This window comes from Polyodon spathula, chromosome 12 (assembly GCF_017654505.1).
Source record: "Polyodon spathula isolate WHYD16114869_AA chromosome 12, ASM1765450v1, whole genome shotgun sequence".
Lineage (NCBI taxonomy): Eukaryota > Metazoa > Chordata > Actinopteri > Acipenseriformes > Polyodontidae > Polyodon > Polyodon spathula.
In genome coordinates this window covers 45,940,335-45,954,345 of record NC_054545.1, presented here as the reverse complement: position 1 = coordinate 45,954,345, position 14,011 = coordinate 45,940,335, and the positions used below count along the sequence as shown (strand labels likewise).

At 41.6% G+C, this 14,011-nt stretch overlaps 1 protein-coding gene across 6 annotated transcripts in view; it reads right to left on the bottom strand.

The window, feature by feature from the left end:
• LOC121324493 (histone deacetylase 5-like) overlaps positions 1-14,011 on the bottom strand; it is a 46,927-nt gene that overhangs the window by 16,178 nt on the left and 16,738 nt on the right. For all 6 annotated transcript variants that reach the window (XM_041266455.1, XM_041266458.1, XM_041266456.1 and 3 more), the window contains 5 exons: positions 5,386-5,627; positions 4,757-4,901; positions 4,135-4,243; positions 3,328-3,461; positions 404-535 (listed from right to left, as the gene is read on the bottom strand). In XM_041266455.1, the coding sequence (XP_041122389.1) occupies positions 404-535; positions 3,328-3,461; positions 4,135-4,243; positions 4,757-4,901; positions 5,386-5,627 (762 nt within the window). The remainder of the gene's footprint in view (positions 1-403; positions 536-3,327; positions 3,462-4,134; positions 4,244-4,756; positions 4,902-5,385; positions 5,628-14,011) is intronic.

Here is a 14,011-nt window from a genome sequence, read left to right as displayed (position 1 = left end):
TAACAGGCGGCGCTTAAAATCTCCAGCAGATGATGCTCCACTCTGCTGCTTCTCAACTCTATTACAGCAATCCACAGTTCTTTCAATGCCTTTGTTCTTCACAATTCAAACAAACCTGTTGCAGGAGAAAGGAATTTCACAAAAAAAAGGTGTCTGCAATCTGCACGTTTACTGTACCATGAGTTTGAGTACACTGTAAGACAACAGTTTGTGTTTGTTATACCCTTAAGTGGACGATCTACCCGTGCTACATAACCCAAACTATACCAAAAAACCCAAATAAATCCAGGGGCTGGGGGTACCTTGTCACACATCTCCCCCCTTCTGTACAGCACACATGGCCTCAGAGGCCACCTCCCTCCCTTAAAAACCCAGTAGCTCAAAGACAAGCTGGGGCGCACACCTGAGATTTCGATGGCTCTCTTCTTGAAGGCACTGATGACGGTGCCGTCCTTCCGCCGTAACAAGGGGCTGCTTCTCCTCTCCGCAACCTTCTGTTTTAACCTAGAGCGCACCTTCAGGTTGGGCTCAGAAGCTACAAAGAAAACCGATTAAGGGTGTTGTCTGAGATTTGGGAAGGAGAGTATGCACAACTGGTCCAACCAAATAAAGAAATTATGAGTAAGTGATAGGCACAACACAATTAGCATACTGAAACAAAAGACCAGCATGATAAAGTTCCTTTGAAGTTAATTTAAATGCATTCTAGCAAAACTGCATACACCTACACTAGACACTAAAACAGCTACTATTTAAACCACACACACACCAATGAATTGTACTGAAATCCACTCTGAAATGCAATGCAAATTCTATTGAAGTAATTTGCTTAGACTCGTGGGCACACCTCCCTCCTTCACACTCTGCCATAGCGCAAAGAGTAGGACTTCACACTCACTGCTAATACCATGTGTGACATGACCTACAGTGGTACTGCAAGAACATGCAAGAAACTGGAAGGGCACTGCACTAGGTAACCCTTTCTGGTCACAATTTAACTTCTATAATTCAGGGCTAACTTCAGCAGTATGACAAGGTTTTGTTTTGGAATGAATACAAATGCATTTAGCAAATATGAAAAAATAAATAAAAATAGATGCTGGACAAATACTTTATTCAATTCACATAGACAGCATTGACTGACTGCTTGGGGCTAATTGCTGGCCAATATGGGAAAAAAAAAAAAAAAAAATTTATTTTTAAAAGGTAATTTTAAAACGAAACAATCTGCACAGCCCAATTCATCTTGAAAAACATGCATTGCACGTCAGCTGTTCAATACATTATATCTGTGTACTGCTGTGCTTCATATATGCTATAGGATTTGCAGAAACGAAGGCTATAGTGGACCATTTCAATTAAGTCGCACTTCAGCTTGAGACAAATCACAGAGGAGTGTCATTGGGGCTCATAAGAAAAACTGGTAAGGCTCAAACTGCTACTCAATGGGGGTCCGATTTTCTTCACTGCTGCCCATTCATAACTTGTCCAAGAGAACAGGAGCCCATACTGTAGGGGCAAGCTTTTGTCAATACCCCTGCAGAAATCAATCTACAAAATATAAAGAAAACATTGAGATCATGCACATTTACTGAAAGGTTCAAATTCAAGCAAGCAAGCAAGTTTTTTCATCTTCATGAGGAAATCAAATTGCTCCTGGTTCTGTTTGCCAAAGGCTCCCTGGAGCAGCCCTTCAATGAAAAGGCAGCTCTGCTGCACCTCTCTGTCCTTCCTCAGTCCCTGATGCAGTGATTCACACTGACTCACACCTGCAGACGTGCTCGCTGCCGAATATATGAACCTTCCATTTGAGTGCTGCTGGGAAAGACTGCTCCCAGCTTAACCCTCAGCAGTGTCATGCATGGGAGGCTGCAATGAGGAAACTGCTTTTTACCATTGTGCAGATATGCTCCCCTCAATGAAGTAACACAATCATGCATAAAAATGCTATAACATAACACTATCAGAACCTAAGTTAAGTCGACGAATGTTTTCGACAGTGCCTTCTTTAGGTGTACAGCGTTGTGGATAATGCTAAAATACTACCAACACAACTCACTTTTAGTAGATACCACACTGAACCCCCCCCCCCCCCCCACACACACACACCCACCCACACACGCACACCTTTTCCTTCTTCAGTGTGGGTAGGTGGCACAACGGGTTTGTTCAATAGCCTCTCTTGTACCCTACGCCAGTTTGAAACCCTGGCACTTCAGTCTCTGAGAGAGGACCTCAAAAAGACCTCCACAATTATGCAACGCAAGACAGAGAACACCACACCAACACTGCTAACCTTGTTTCACAGTGCCAAGGTGGTGGGATTATCGGAGCATCACTGCATCAGTGGTGCCTTAAAATGAATTTAAAACACTTCCCACACGATTCCAAGACAATTTAAATATGTGCGGTTATGCTACTGTAAACAGCTGTTATTTTAAGGGGCCTTTTTTTATGCGTGTTTGTATATAACCCGAAGCACCACAGCTATTTAAGGAAAGCTCAGACACCTACACTATGTCATCATTATGTGGGGGGCAGTGCAGCTTCTGCTGCGCATCAGCAGCTCTGAAGTAAAACATTAAACCGGTGATATACGGCACTGGTTAATCCCACTAATTCAGGAAAGGGAACTGAAGTTCGAGGACAGAAACTGAAGAGGTCGAGATTGGGCAGTGGATTTTTTTTAAGGGATGGCACATCAGTGTTAGCTTATTCCAGTGGAAGAGTATCTAAATGCTGCCACTGTGCAGAACTGCTACACCATTGTGTGTCTTACCACCAAATGCATCTTTTCTTTTTTTTTCTTTTTTTTTTTTTTTTTTTAAGATGCATGACGCCGGGAAGTGTTTTGAAAGCATGCTGCTTGAAATGCATCTGGGACTGCAACGACTTTTGGCTTCGACAGCAATCCATAAAATAAAATAGATATATGACATTGAATAATCTAAAAAAAGCAGATAAATGTGACGTATTGCTTTATCGCACTTAGTAAATGAAGAACAGAAGATCCTCAAATCATTTAGATCAGGTATGTGTAAACATATCGAAGTTTCAAAGTACTGATGGGGAACCAAAACAGACACTCTGTGTGGTTGATTGTGGTGAACTCTTGTTAAATAATTAGATGATGCCTTCACACTTTGCAGACACAAAACCAAAGAAAGCTAGTTGTAATGGGTTAGGTCTCTGTTCTGCTACAGCCTCTAAGATCATAGTTACTGGTATAACTGGTGGTCCCTGTTGGAAACACTGGTACTTGATTGGAATCCCTCAATTCAGTTGCTTTGTATCCCGTGTGGGAGTGTTGCAGTAATCTGTGCTTACCTGTCTTGCGCAGCGGGAAGTCATCCTTGCCATCGCAGGATCCCAGCAGGGAGTGCAGTTTGTAAGAGGGGGGCGTCCCGGGGGTGCTGCTCTGCGGGGGGGAGCTTTGGTCCAGCGAGGTATGATGGGGTCCCCTGCGGAGTGTCGGAAAAAGATGGTTAGTTTAAAAAAACAAAGTAAATAAGACCTGAGATATATGAACAGCACAGCGGGAGTCAAAAGGAACTCGGCGGTCAGCTGCCAGAAATCATCTGTCAAGCCAGACTCTGAATGAGATTGCAGCTAACAAAGCTAAATGCTACTCCGTTAACGCTTAGAAATTTCATGTCAGTTTTAAAGGACTTGTGTTGGTTGCTTTTGTTAACCAAATAAAAAAAATTAAAATTGTTCAGATCCTAAAGTGTGTCCAAAGTCACGGCACATTATTTGTCAACCGCCTTATAAAAAGGGCACATTATGAAAACCCTAACCCTAACCCCAACCCAATCGCTGACCCTAGCCCTAACCCCAGCCCCAAACCTAATCCCTAACCCTAGCCCCAACCCCAACCCTAACCCTAACCCAATCGCTAACCCTAACCCCAGCCCCAACCCTAATCCCTAACCCTAGCCCCAACCCCAACCCTAACCCCTAACCCAATCGCTAACCCTAACCCCAACCCTAATCCCTAACCCTAGCCCCAACCCTAACCCCTAACCCAATCGCTAACCCTAACCCTAACCCCAACCATAATCCCTAACCCTAACCCTTCCTCTGGCGTTACAATTCTAACACCCCATCACCCTCCTCGTTTACAGTGGTACGTACCAGCAATTCTGGGGAAAGGAATGGTTCAGTCCGCCTGATGTGGGTTCTTTGGATTTGCTCCGGAGAAACTCCTGTAGTTTTAGTTTCACCTCTGTGCTGGCTATGGCACCTGTACGTATGGGAAGAAAGCAACATTATTATTACCACCACCATGTTGGGGGGCAAAACATGCAACAGCAGGTGGGAAGTTCACAATCTCACGACTTTGGGGGATGATGAAAATCAAAGACCATGCAGCACTGTTTCAATAGGCCCAAATGTTTGTGAAATGTGTTACAAAAAAAAAAAAAAAAAAACTTTAGTTGCAGGAAGAAGCAGTTAAAACTAATGCTGTTTATGGCTAGTTTGTTTATTTTATTTTTTGCCTTTGCTTCAACAAGACCTGCCTTTACTGAAGAAAAAACAAACAAACAAAAAAACAGAACTATTGAAAAGAACATAGAAAAAAAGAGAATCATGCAAGTTTAATTAAGTTATTTAATAATAATAATAATAATAAACAATAATAATTGATAACAGGGCATCCATGAAAAATGAGTTCCTACTATGCAAACAGAACAGGAAGTGAAAGCCCCAAAAGCTGCAGGAAAGGCAATGAAGCCTCTACACACTGGTCGCTTACTCTCTTTGCCCTTTTCCTTGTTCCGTAGCATGATGAGTTGCTGCTCCAGCCTCTGTTTCTCCATCTCCTCGTGTCTCTGCTGCTCCAGCTTCCGCTGCTGCTCCAGCTCCTGCTGCCTCTTCACTGCCAGGATCTCCTGCTGTTGCTGAGAGCACACAGACACACAGGGCCGGGTCAGTGAGGGGTACCCCTAGTCTCCATGTCAGAGCAGGAGACAGGTGCATTCCAGAGGGCACCTCCACAGAAACTCAATGGGGGCAGGAAGGGGAGCTGGTGGCTCAGGGGGACACTTTCAAGCAATTCTACCAGTATGGTCCCAGAGTAGCTGGCACTGCGCTGCAGGAGATGCCATCCTTTAGAGAAGACATTAAACCTAAGGTCTACTCTGGACATTAAAAGAACCCACCCAATCTTAATACCCTACAGATACCTTTTTTGCTATAGGTTCTCACTTCCCACTTGCAGCTAGACCACTGCAGTGAGTTTGAAGAACAACACATGGAAGTATTAAGAGCATTTCACAGAGGTGGCCGATTGCGGTCCGATAGTGCTAAGAAGAAGAAACATGGATGAAAACCCTAAGAGAGAGAGAGAGAGCGTGCGAGTGTGTGTGGAGGTGCAGGCCCTACCTTGAGGTGTTCCTGCAGCTGCACCTCATGTTGGCGGGTGAGGTTCTCATGCTGCTTCTGGAACTCTGCGAAGAGCAGCTGTTTCTGCAGCTCCTGCTGCTGCTTGAGAAGAAGGAGTTCACTCTGAAGCTGCTGCTCCCGTCGCATGGGGTCCGCGGTGGGCAAGGGGGTCCGGGCGTCGGTGCGCAGGTCTACCGGACCCCCACCGCTCTGCATGCCTGCTGATTTCACTGACTCCACCCCTGGAATTACAGAGGAGGGGCAGGTTTAGCATGCCATTCTGCCATCCTTGGTTATCTATGTACAGGAGTGTATCTAGGAGGCTTTGTGGTCCAGTGGTTAAGAGAGGGGCTTGTTTGTTACCAGGAGGCTGCCGGTTCAATCCCAGCCACTGACTCACTGTGTGTGACCCTGAGCAAGTCACTTAACCACATTGCGCTACGTCCTTCAGATAATATGTAAATAGGTCCTATTGCAAGTGACTCTGCAGCAGCAGTGGTTAATGCATAGTTCACCTCTGTAAGTCGCTATGGATAAAAGCATCTACTAAATGACCAATTAATAATAACAATAATAATCTAGCCTGCTGCTTTTCCATCACCCTTCGTCATCTATTCATAGATATATTCACAGATATACGAATATAAAACATAGAACCTACATTCACACACATACAATATATGCGTGTGTGTGTGTGTGTGTGTGTATAAGTGTTATATGCATGTGCGCATGCAGCCCTGTATGTGAGCGGTCGCCCTACATTCCCTCTTGAAAGTAATTATTGAGCAGAAGCACAGATGTCAGTCCACTAATATTAGCAAGAGCTACTGAACAAAAAAAAGTGGAGTGCATGTTTTTTTTTTTCTCTATTGTATAACTCCACAGGCAGCAGGATTGTAGTGTGGTAAAGGCTGAAACACACCAAGCACACTCAAAAAGACAAACCCAGCACGATAACCGAGACGGTAATTTAAACATGACACACAGCCATTCATTTAAAACTGGTGGGGAGGGGGGGGATGAGAGAAAATGTGTGTTATTACTAATAAGAAAGAGAGAATTGTGTGCTGAGACTGATTCACTATGGTACACTGTCACACACTCGTGGTGCAGTCCACCACAAGAGCAACTTTCACCAAAACAAACGTGTCCTCACCTCCATCTGGCAGTCAAGCAACACCTTGTTATGTGAGCAACCCTCTATTTCCATGAATTTATTTCAGTCTCTCCCCTGTAAATCAGGGCCGTGCAAAGCAAATTCACCACTTTGCCCAAAGTACTGTCATCCCACTTCCTTCCACTCAGTAGTGCAGTACTGAGCCTTGCAAACCCCCCCCACCCCCACAAAGCCTCTGCCTTCTGCAATGCAATCCGACCACCGCACCTTCTATCAGACAGCCTGGCATGGTTACCATGGCAACACTTACGCATGCTGAACAACTCAAGTAGACGCATGTTTTGGTTAGCAATCTTTTTCTGATTTACTGGAGTATCTGCAATACTGGTACTGACTGTGCAACTTTACAACCCCCCTACAATTCTCTCCTCGAAACACCACCCGTTAATAAAATCAACTGGTAACAATCTCTAAAACTTCTTACTGTACACAATATTAATATGGAACTAATCAAGACAGCCAGGGTGATGACATGTGCTGTAATGACACAGCAACAGAAATGTAAAGGGTTTAGCCGATTTTATTTCTCAAGCCAATATTATTGACAAAAATGACACCTCTTTCATTCACAATTCACAATTTCATTCCTCCCCTCTTCAATCCCTCTCAACCTGTCCACCCTCAGCAGGCCAGTGGGGCTACACAGAAGGCACCTACCACCTGGCCAAACAAGTTCACATTAGGAAGTATTAAACATTTAAATTAAATCTCTAGGGCTGAAATAAAGACAGAGTTTACCACCGCAGAATATAATGATGGTTATTAGGCAGTGTAGCGCCCGCACACGCACACTGCACGCCCGCACACGCACGCACACGCCCGCACACGCCCGCACACGCACGCACACGCACGCACTTTAGTGCTTCGATGCTTATGAGGGTAACAGCTTCTGAACACCGTGTGGGATTGATCTGAAAGCGTGTATTCGGCTTCATTATGGTGGGGTTAAAAAACAAAAATAAATCACACCCAAACCCCTTTAGATCTGAACTACTGATGATCATCTGCCAGCATACATTGCTGTGCTCTGCCACGCTAGGAAAACACTCAGTTTTGCCCATTTCATTTTTCAATCTTTTAAACAACAAAATTTACAATTAATTGGATTAAAGAGATGGGTGTTGATTACGAAAATCCATTTAGGGTCAATATACTGTAACCCTAAACTGGACTCCAGTCGTTTGCGTATGCCAATGACCCCTTTGGCAGCAGAGTGGAAGTAAATTAAATGATGCTGTTGAAACGGTCATGTTGACCTTTTTTTTTTTTTTTTTTTTTTTTTTTTTTTTAAATAGGGTGTTGCACAGTATAATTTGTAGATAATTAAGTACCACAGATAGACAAAAAAATAAATAAGCAAACTAAATTTAAAATGTTCAAATTTACCCTGCTAGGCAACATTATCTAGAGATTTTTCGTACCTCTGCACACACGTGCAGTGGCACTGGAACGTTTAGATAAAAAAAGAAAAAAAGAAAGAAAAAAAGAAAATCAGCACTGAATCAGCCTATCACCTGCATGACAGGTCAGGTGGAAGGGTAGATGACGGCTGGGGAAAGCAGTCTGGAAATGTTACAAGACTCAAGTTTACACACCAGATTACCTCTTACAGCATTACTGTAATCAGCTAGGGAAGTAGAGCTTTAAACATCCTGCCTTCAACAGCAGCTGCCGACAAAAAGGGAAGAAGGGGCGTTATCTCTCCACTGAAATAAACACTTGCATCAGGGGAAGGCATCAAAAAGAACAATGTTCTAATTTTGTATGAACTGAGCAAGCTATCTACTAACCTTTAGAAAAAGCAACCTTTTTTATTCTTTTTTTACATTTACATAAACAAAAATCCAAGAAGAATACATCTTTTTAGCAATATAATTTGCTTTTATTTTAACTTAATTTGCTCAATTACTTGAATTGCTAATAAAAATTATGATACATGTTTACCCCATTTTAGGGACCCAATACTAATGTCTATAGTTTGTTTCTGCCTGTAAAAACATTAAACTGCACACAGGGTCACATTTACTGATTTCAATGACAGCAGGATTTCAAGCAATCACTGTTGAGATCAACAGACTAGACCTCATGCATTTCATTACTGCTCTGCAGTTGCAGATGCATAATATTGTTTAAGTAACAAACGCTTCTTTCTCACTGTATGCATCATAGCACTGCTCATTTCATCAGTTATTTTTCTCAACAGACAGACATGCTACAGGTATGGCAGACACACCTGTGTAAAAGCACCATGCAATTAAGATGCAAACACTATATTGCTATAGCACCATATTGATGGTTCATTGAGTGATAAAGGATTTACAATACATTTCTTTGAGTATCTCTTTTTATTCCCCTCTTAAATTGCCATGGTAACCATCGTTGGTGATGGAACGCGAGCAGGAGAAGACTCTACAGGAGAACACAAACAACCCTTTGCTTGGGTAATAGGCCTCTATAATCGAATCCCCATCTCCCCAGTGTGGGCAGCTCTCAAGTATTCTCTTTTGTGTTCCTGCTGGCTGCAGTCACATCAACTGCCCACTCTGAGCAAAGCAGGTTAATTGAACTCTAATAAGGTTTTCTTTTCTTGTTTCAAAGGAGAAGCCGAGCAAAAACATAACACAATATCCTCTGGTACAGTTATAAATAACCCTGGGTTATAAATAAAGTGTGCAAACAGTGGAACAGTGGAACCTTTCTCTGCATTGTTATATTTTGGAAAGTGTAAATCTGGCAATTAAGCTATTGCATTTGGATATATTAACCCACGGATCTGTTTAAAAGGGAAGTGCATAGATTATCAATTTGCATTAAAGGAAATGTTCTTTTTTGCCCTTACACAGTATTACATCATTGGAAAAACAAAGCTTTCTGTTTTCTCGCCTCATTTTATAAATAAAAAAATATAATATATAATATAGATATATATCAGATCTTATATATATATATATAATATATATATTGAAGTTTAATCAAATTAGGGTTATAAGCAAATATTTCAAATGCATTGTCTGTTTTAATTTTTACAAAAATTAAATGAACGGATGTGCCGTAGACCAGGCGAACTCAAAAAACTGGTCCGATTGAGTTTTTATTATACAGCAAAAGAAGTGATTAGGTTTCAGGAACTGTCAGTAACTTTTCATCTGGAGCACTGTTTTTATGAAAAAGATCATATCATCTGCAGAATAAGAAAAAGGGGCTCAGCGACAATGAAGCAAAAAGACTGTACTAGGAGTTCTTACAATTATTATTTTATTTATTTGTTTATTTATTTTTAATGTATTGCATAGTCCGCCTGCTACACTATCCAGGAAAAACAATAATTTTTTCCAAATGCACACCGGTTTCAAAGGAAAGGTAATCCTTGCTACTTCTGTCACACACACAGTTTATTAGTTTCTCCTTATGCATGTATACATGCGTGAGGAAGAATACTGCAAGCTGGCGAGAGTTTGATAAATAAAAACGCAGCAGTGGGTGGATGCCTTGTCAGTTTGATGAGACAAGCAGTTGCGCACCAGGCTGGATTTCTGCCTTGGGATTCCCCTTGCAAGACAGCTGTCTCGCCTCACAGATCAGGACAGGTTCCAAAAGGACAGCAAGCACTGGCATCGGAGGACGATGTGCCAGGCAATGCTCCACCTGACTGATCCACAAGGTGCGATTAGAATGCATTACTTTTGCACCGCTGCTGTGGCAAACGAACACACTTTCCTAACCAGCCATCAAGAGGTTCAGAGGGTGTTCCCTGTGACAATGCCGCATCCTGCTATTAAAATCTCAATGATGCAATTAATATTAGGTGTAGCAACTGTTTCAACACTACAGACCCATGTATTCAAACCTGAAGGCCAGTGTACCTTATGTACAATGTATATCCAATCCCATTTGTATATTTTCAGTATGAAAATTTTGAAATGAAGTGCTTCACCTGGTAGCTGTACTTATTCCAGAAGCAGAATCAAGTCTGCCGTTCACACAGCCCCCACCCCCACACATCACTACTTCCAGTTCAACAACATCAGCATCCTGCCCAGTCTCCCATCTGTCATCTGTGTCACACTGGGGGGACAAGCTTAAGAGTCTCCGACACACCCACATGGTGAGCCGAATTCATTGCTTGTGGGGTTGAAATGCCTTTGTGACGTTGGGAACAGGCCAATAATAGTTATTAGCATGAAAATATATTTAATGAATGCAAAAATAAAAGTTTTTAAATCAATTCTCTTACCCTTTATTTGCAATACAGTGGCTCACAATTCTCTTCTGTTGGAAGATCTTTTTGTGGTTATTTTGTATTTTGTACTTCGATCTGAAATCCGCAGATATTTCAAAGACAACCCCGATCAAGTTGCAGCAGCTGGCTCAGTCTAGCCTTGGTTCGCTTCTGGCACGTGAATTGCAAAATTAGAAGATCCGTATCTGACCTCACACAGCTATCTCCTCCCCCTTTTACTACTAGAGACAAAACGCGACAACAAGGAGAAAAGAAAGCACAAGAAAATGTAATTAAAAAGATGTGGCTGACCTTCCCAGAACGAACAGAGTGGTATCAGCAAGGACGGTGTGTTATACCAAGTCACTAGATTCCTCATTATCTGGATCTGTGAAAGAATTTGTGTTGTCCTTCACAAGTAGCACAAAGTAAGATAGTGTGCCCAGGGACAATACAAGGGCTTGTGTTAGAAGATATTTTACTGTTCCAACTTGGTCATCAGATAAGCTGGAGAGTATAACTCATGAGATGCCATGGACAAAATGATGCTTAAATAGTCAATGGGTTAATTCAGCTGGATCGCAATAGTAGAAAAGCTGACATTGCCACTACTATTTTATTTTATTTTTTTTGGTCAGCTGGCATCGGAGCAGAACGACAAGGGTTCTTCCTACAGCGCTTCACTTGAAGTGCGCTCTTCTAATCAAAACTGGGTAATGTTGGGGAAATTGCCATCTCTGCCTTTGCACAGTCCAGGCAGGTGCTTCAGGAACCAGCAATGGAACATGTGCACATGTTAATAACAATAATAAAAGACCAAACACTTTCTAATGAACATAACACATTTTCTTTTAGTATTTCTAAAATGTACAACTTACAATGCAAAAAAAAAAGTTATGTTTGCGGAAAATAGATAATTTTCTAAGTCTCTAAAATACTGTGCATATCGCACTTCCATGCATGTTTGAATCCATTTTTCTATCCGTGATCAACGATCAAGGAGTTACTGCACAGAGGCCCAGAGCTGTAAGCCTAGCAGGGTCCCATTTGTTTACTGTTTTGTTTTTACTGGCCGAGAACCCGGGACCGAAGTGTATCAGTAGGTCAGATATCAACTAATCTGTGAATCCCCTGACTAAGATGATAAAATATCTCCTCTGTCAAGGCACAGTAAAACTCAAACCCTCCGTTAATTATCCCTTGTAAAAGACCAGTTTGGCAGTATTTTTTGTTCTTGTATTGTACCACAGCATACATTCAAAAATAATAACACATCACTTGAAGTCTGCAATCATCTACACTCCACATCTAGTGAGCATATACAATCAGACACTATTGACAGTCCAGTTTGTTTACATCACCGCAATGGTAAACTTAGCTGTATGAATGATCTCCTCTTGCTGTAAACCTGAACTGCTCATACGATCCAGCTACTTGTATGGAAATATAAAAGACAGGGGTTCACAGACAAGCCATGGTTTGTGCTCCGAGTTTTACTTTCAAGACTGCACTGAAAGATTGGAGTATATGGTGTCACTGGCCTGTCAGACTACAAGCTCCAGCAGCCTCTACAGAGATCCTGCCGACTCGTTCCGAGGCACAAAAGTGAAGGGATTCATTCAGCCGACAGGAACAGAAATCAGAGTGTGCACAGAATGAGGGAGCAGTATTAGGGGTTGAACACAAAAGAAAAAAAACAACAACGGACCGAGAGATTCACCCAGTTCTTGTTAGAAGAGCTAGCTGTACAAATCCAGCATCAAATCTGGCTGCAGACTGCAATGCTCTTCCATTAAAAGCACTAGTAACGTCTGCACTGGTCACTCTTTTCTAGACTTCGGGTTCATTTCTGGATATTTCAAAAGACAAAGCCTATAGATTTAGAAGTTGCTGCAGCTTCCTGGTACCTGATCACTTCCTGTGCAAGAACAATGAAAAGTAGGTGGTAGGCAGACAGAGGGTTGCTTGTAAGAAGTAGAAACATTTGATTTTGAAGCCTGGGCTATCATGGCATACTCATGGAAGAAAGAAAGGAAGGAAGGAAAATAAATCCTCAAAGTATCCTCAATCCTCTTCTAAACAGTGGTCATTGACCAAACACCTTAAAACAGACAAGCTATGTATTTTTTATTAAATCCCATGCAATGAGGTGGCAGATATTTCAGTGTGGTTGATTACTAAATCACATGCACCCAGAAAAACATTGTTACTTCTATTTAAAAACAGTATTTATTATTATATATATATAGATATATATATAGATATATAATATATATGAATATATATATAATATATATATAATAATATATAATATATAGATCTCCAGTAGAAATATATATATATAGATTAGAGGTCATCTTCAACACCACTGACCTGCAGTAACGCTGCAACGGTGAGAATATATTTATGAGATCTGGAACACTTTCTAAGGAGTTCAAGCTTTGCTGGCTCAATAAGAGAGATGCTGGAAATAGCACAAAGATTTAGGAGTTACAGGCATTTCTATGCTTTTAAAGACATAACTCCTTTGGGGTTGCATTCAAAAGTTATAAAAAAAAAAAAACAAGCATGGGATGTTCGACAGAGGGAGGCTGAAGAATGAACCCCGCCCTCCAGCTGACTGCTGCACGGGGCAGATAGACACGACTATGTTACTTAACTCAGTGCCCGAGAGAGTTTGTTACCACTATACAGGTATTAATTTGGCATGAACACATTTTTTTATTTTATGAAGGCACACTGTCATACTGTAAGCAATGAAAACAAAATTGAATTTACATATGAAATTAGACTCAACTATGAAGCCAAGATGGTACAAAATAAAATAATGCATACAGTAAAATTTACAGAGATTTTTTTTTTTTTCATCATCACAATAACCCCATACTTGGAAACGCAACATACTAAACAGAATTCGAAAGCCATGAGATGTACGTGGATTACTAGGTCTCCAAGTTGCCCTTCGCACTTAAACCGTTCTCAAATTCTAGTTCTGCTTTATGTCCCTCCCTGGCTCGCACTCCCTTTCTTTTCGTGGAGTGTACAAACAGATCTTTGATCTTTTTCAGTCAGGCTTCAAGAAAAGAAAGAAAGCATTAAGTAGGTCTTCTCTGGTTTTTCTATTTCATTTGCCGGCATCTCCTGGGAGGTGACATGTTTTCATCTTGCCATATTCTCCCAAAGGTGCCAAACGTTGTGACAATACACAGCCGCCCTCCAGCTGCTTTGCG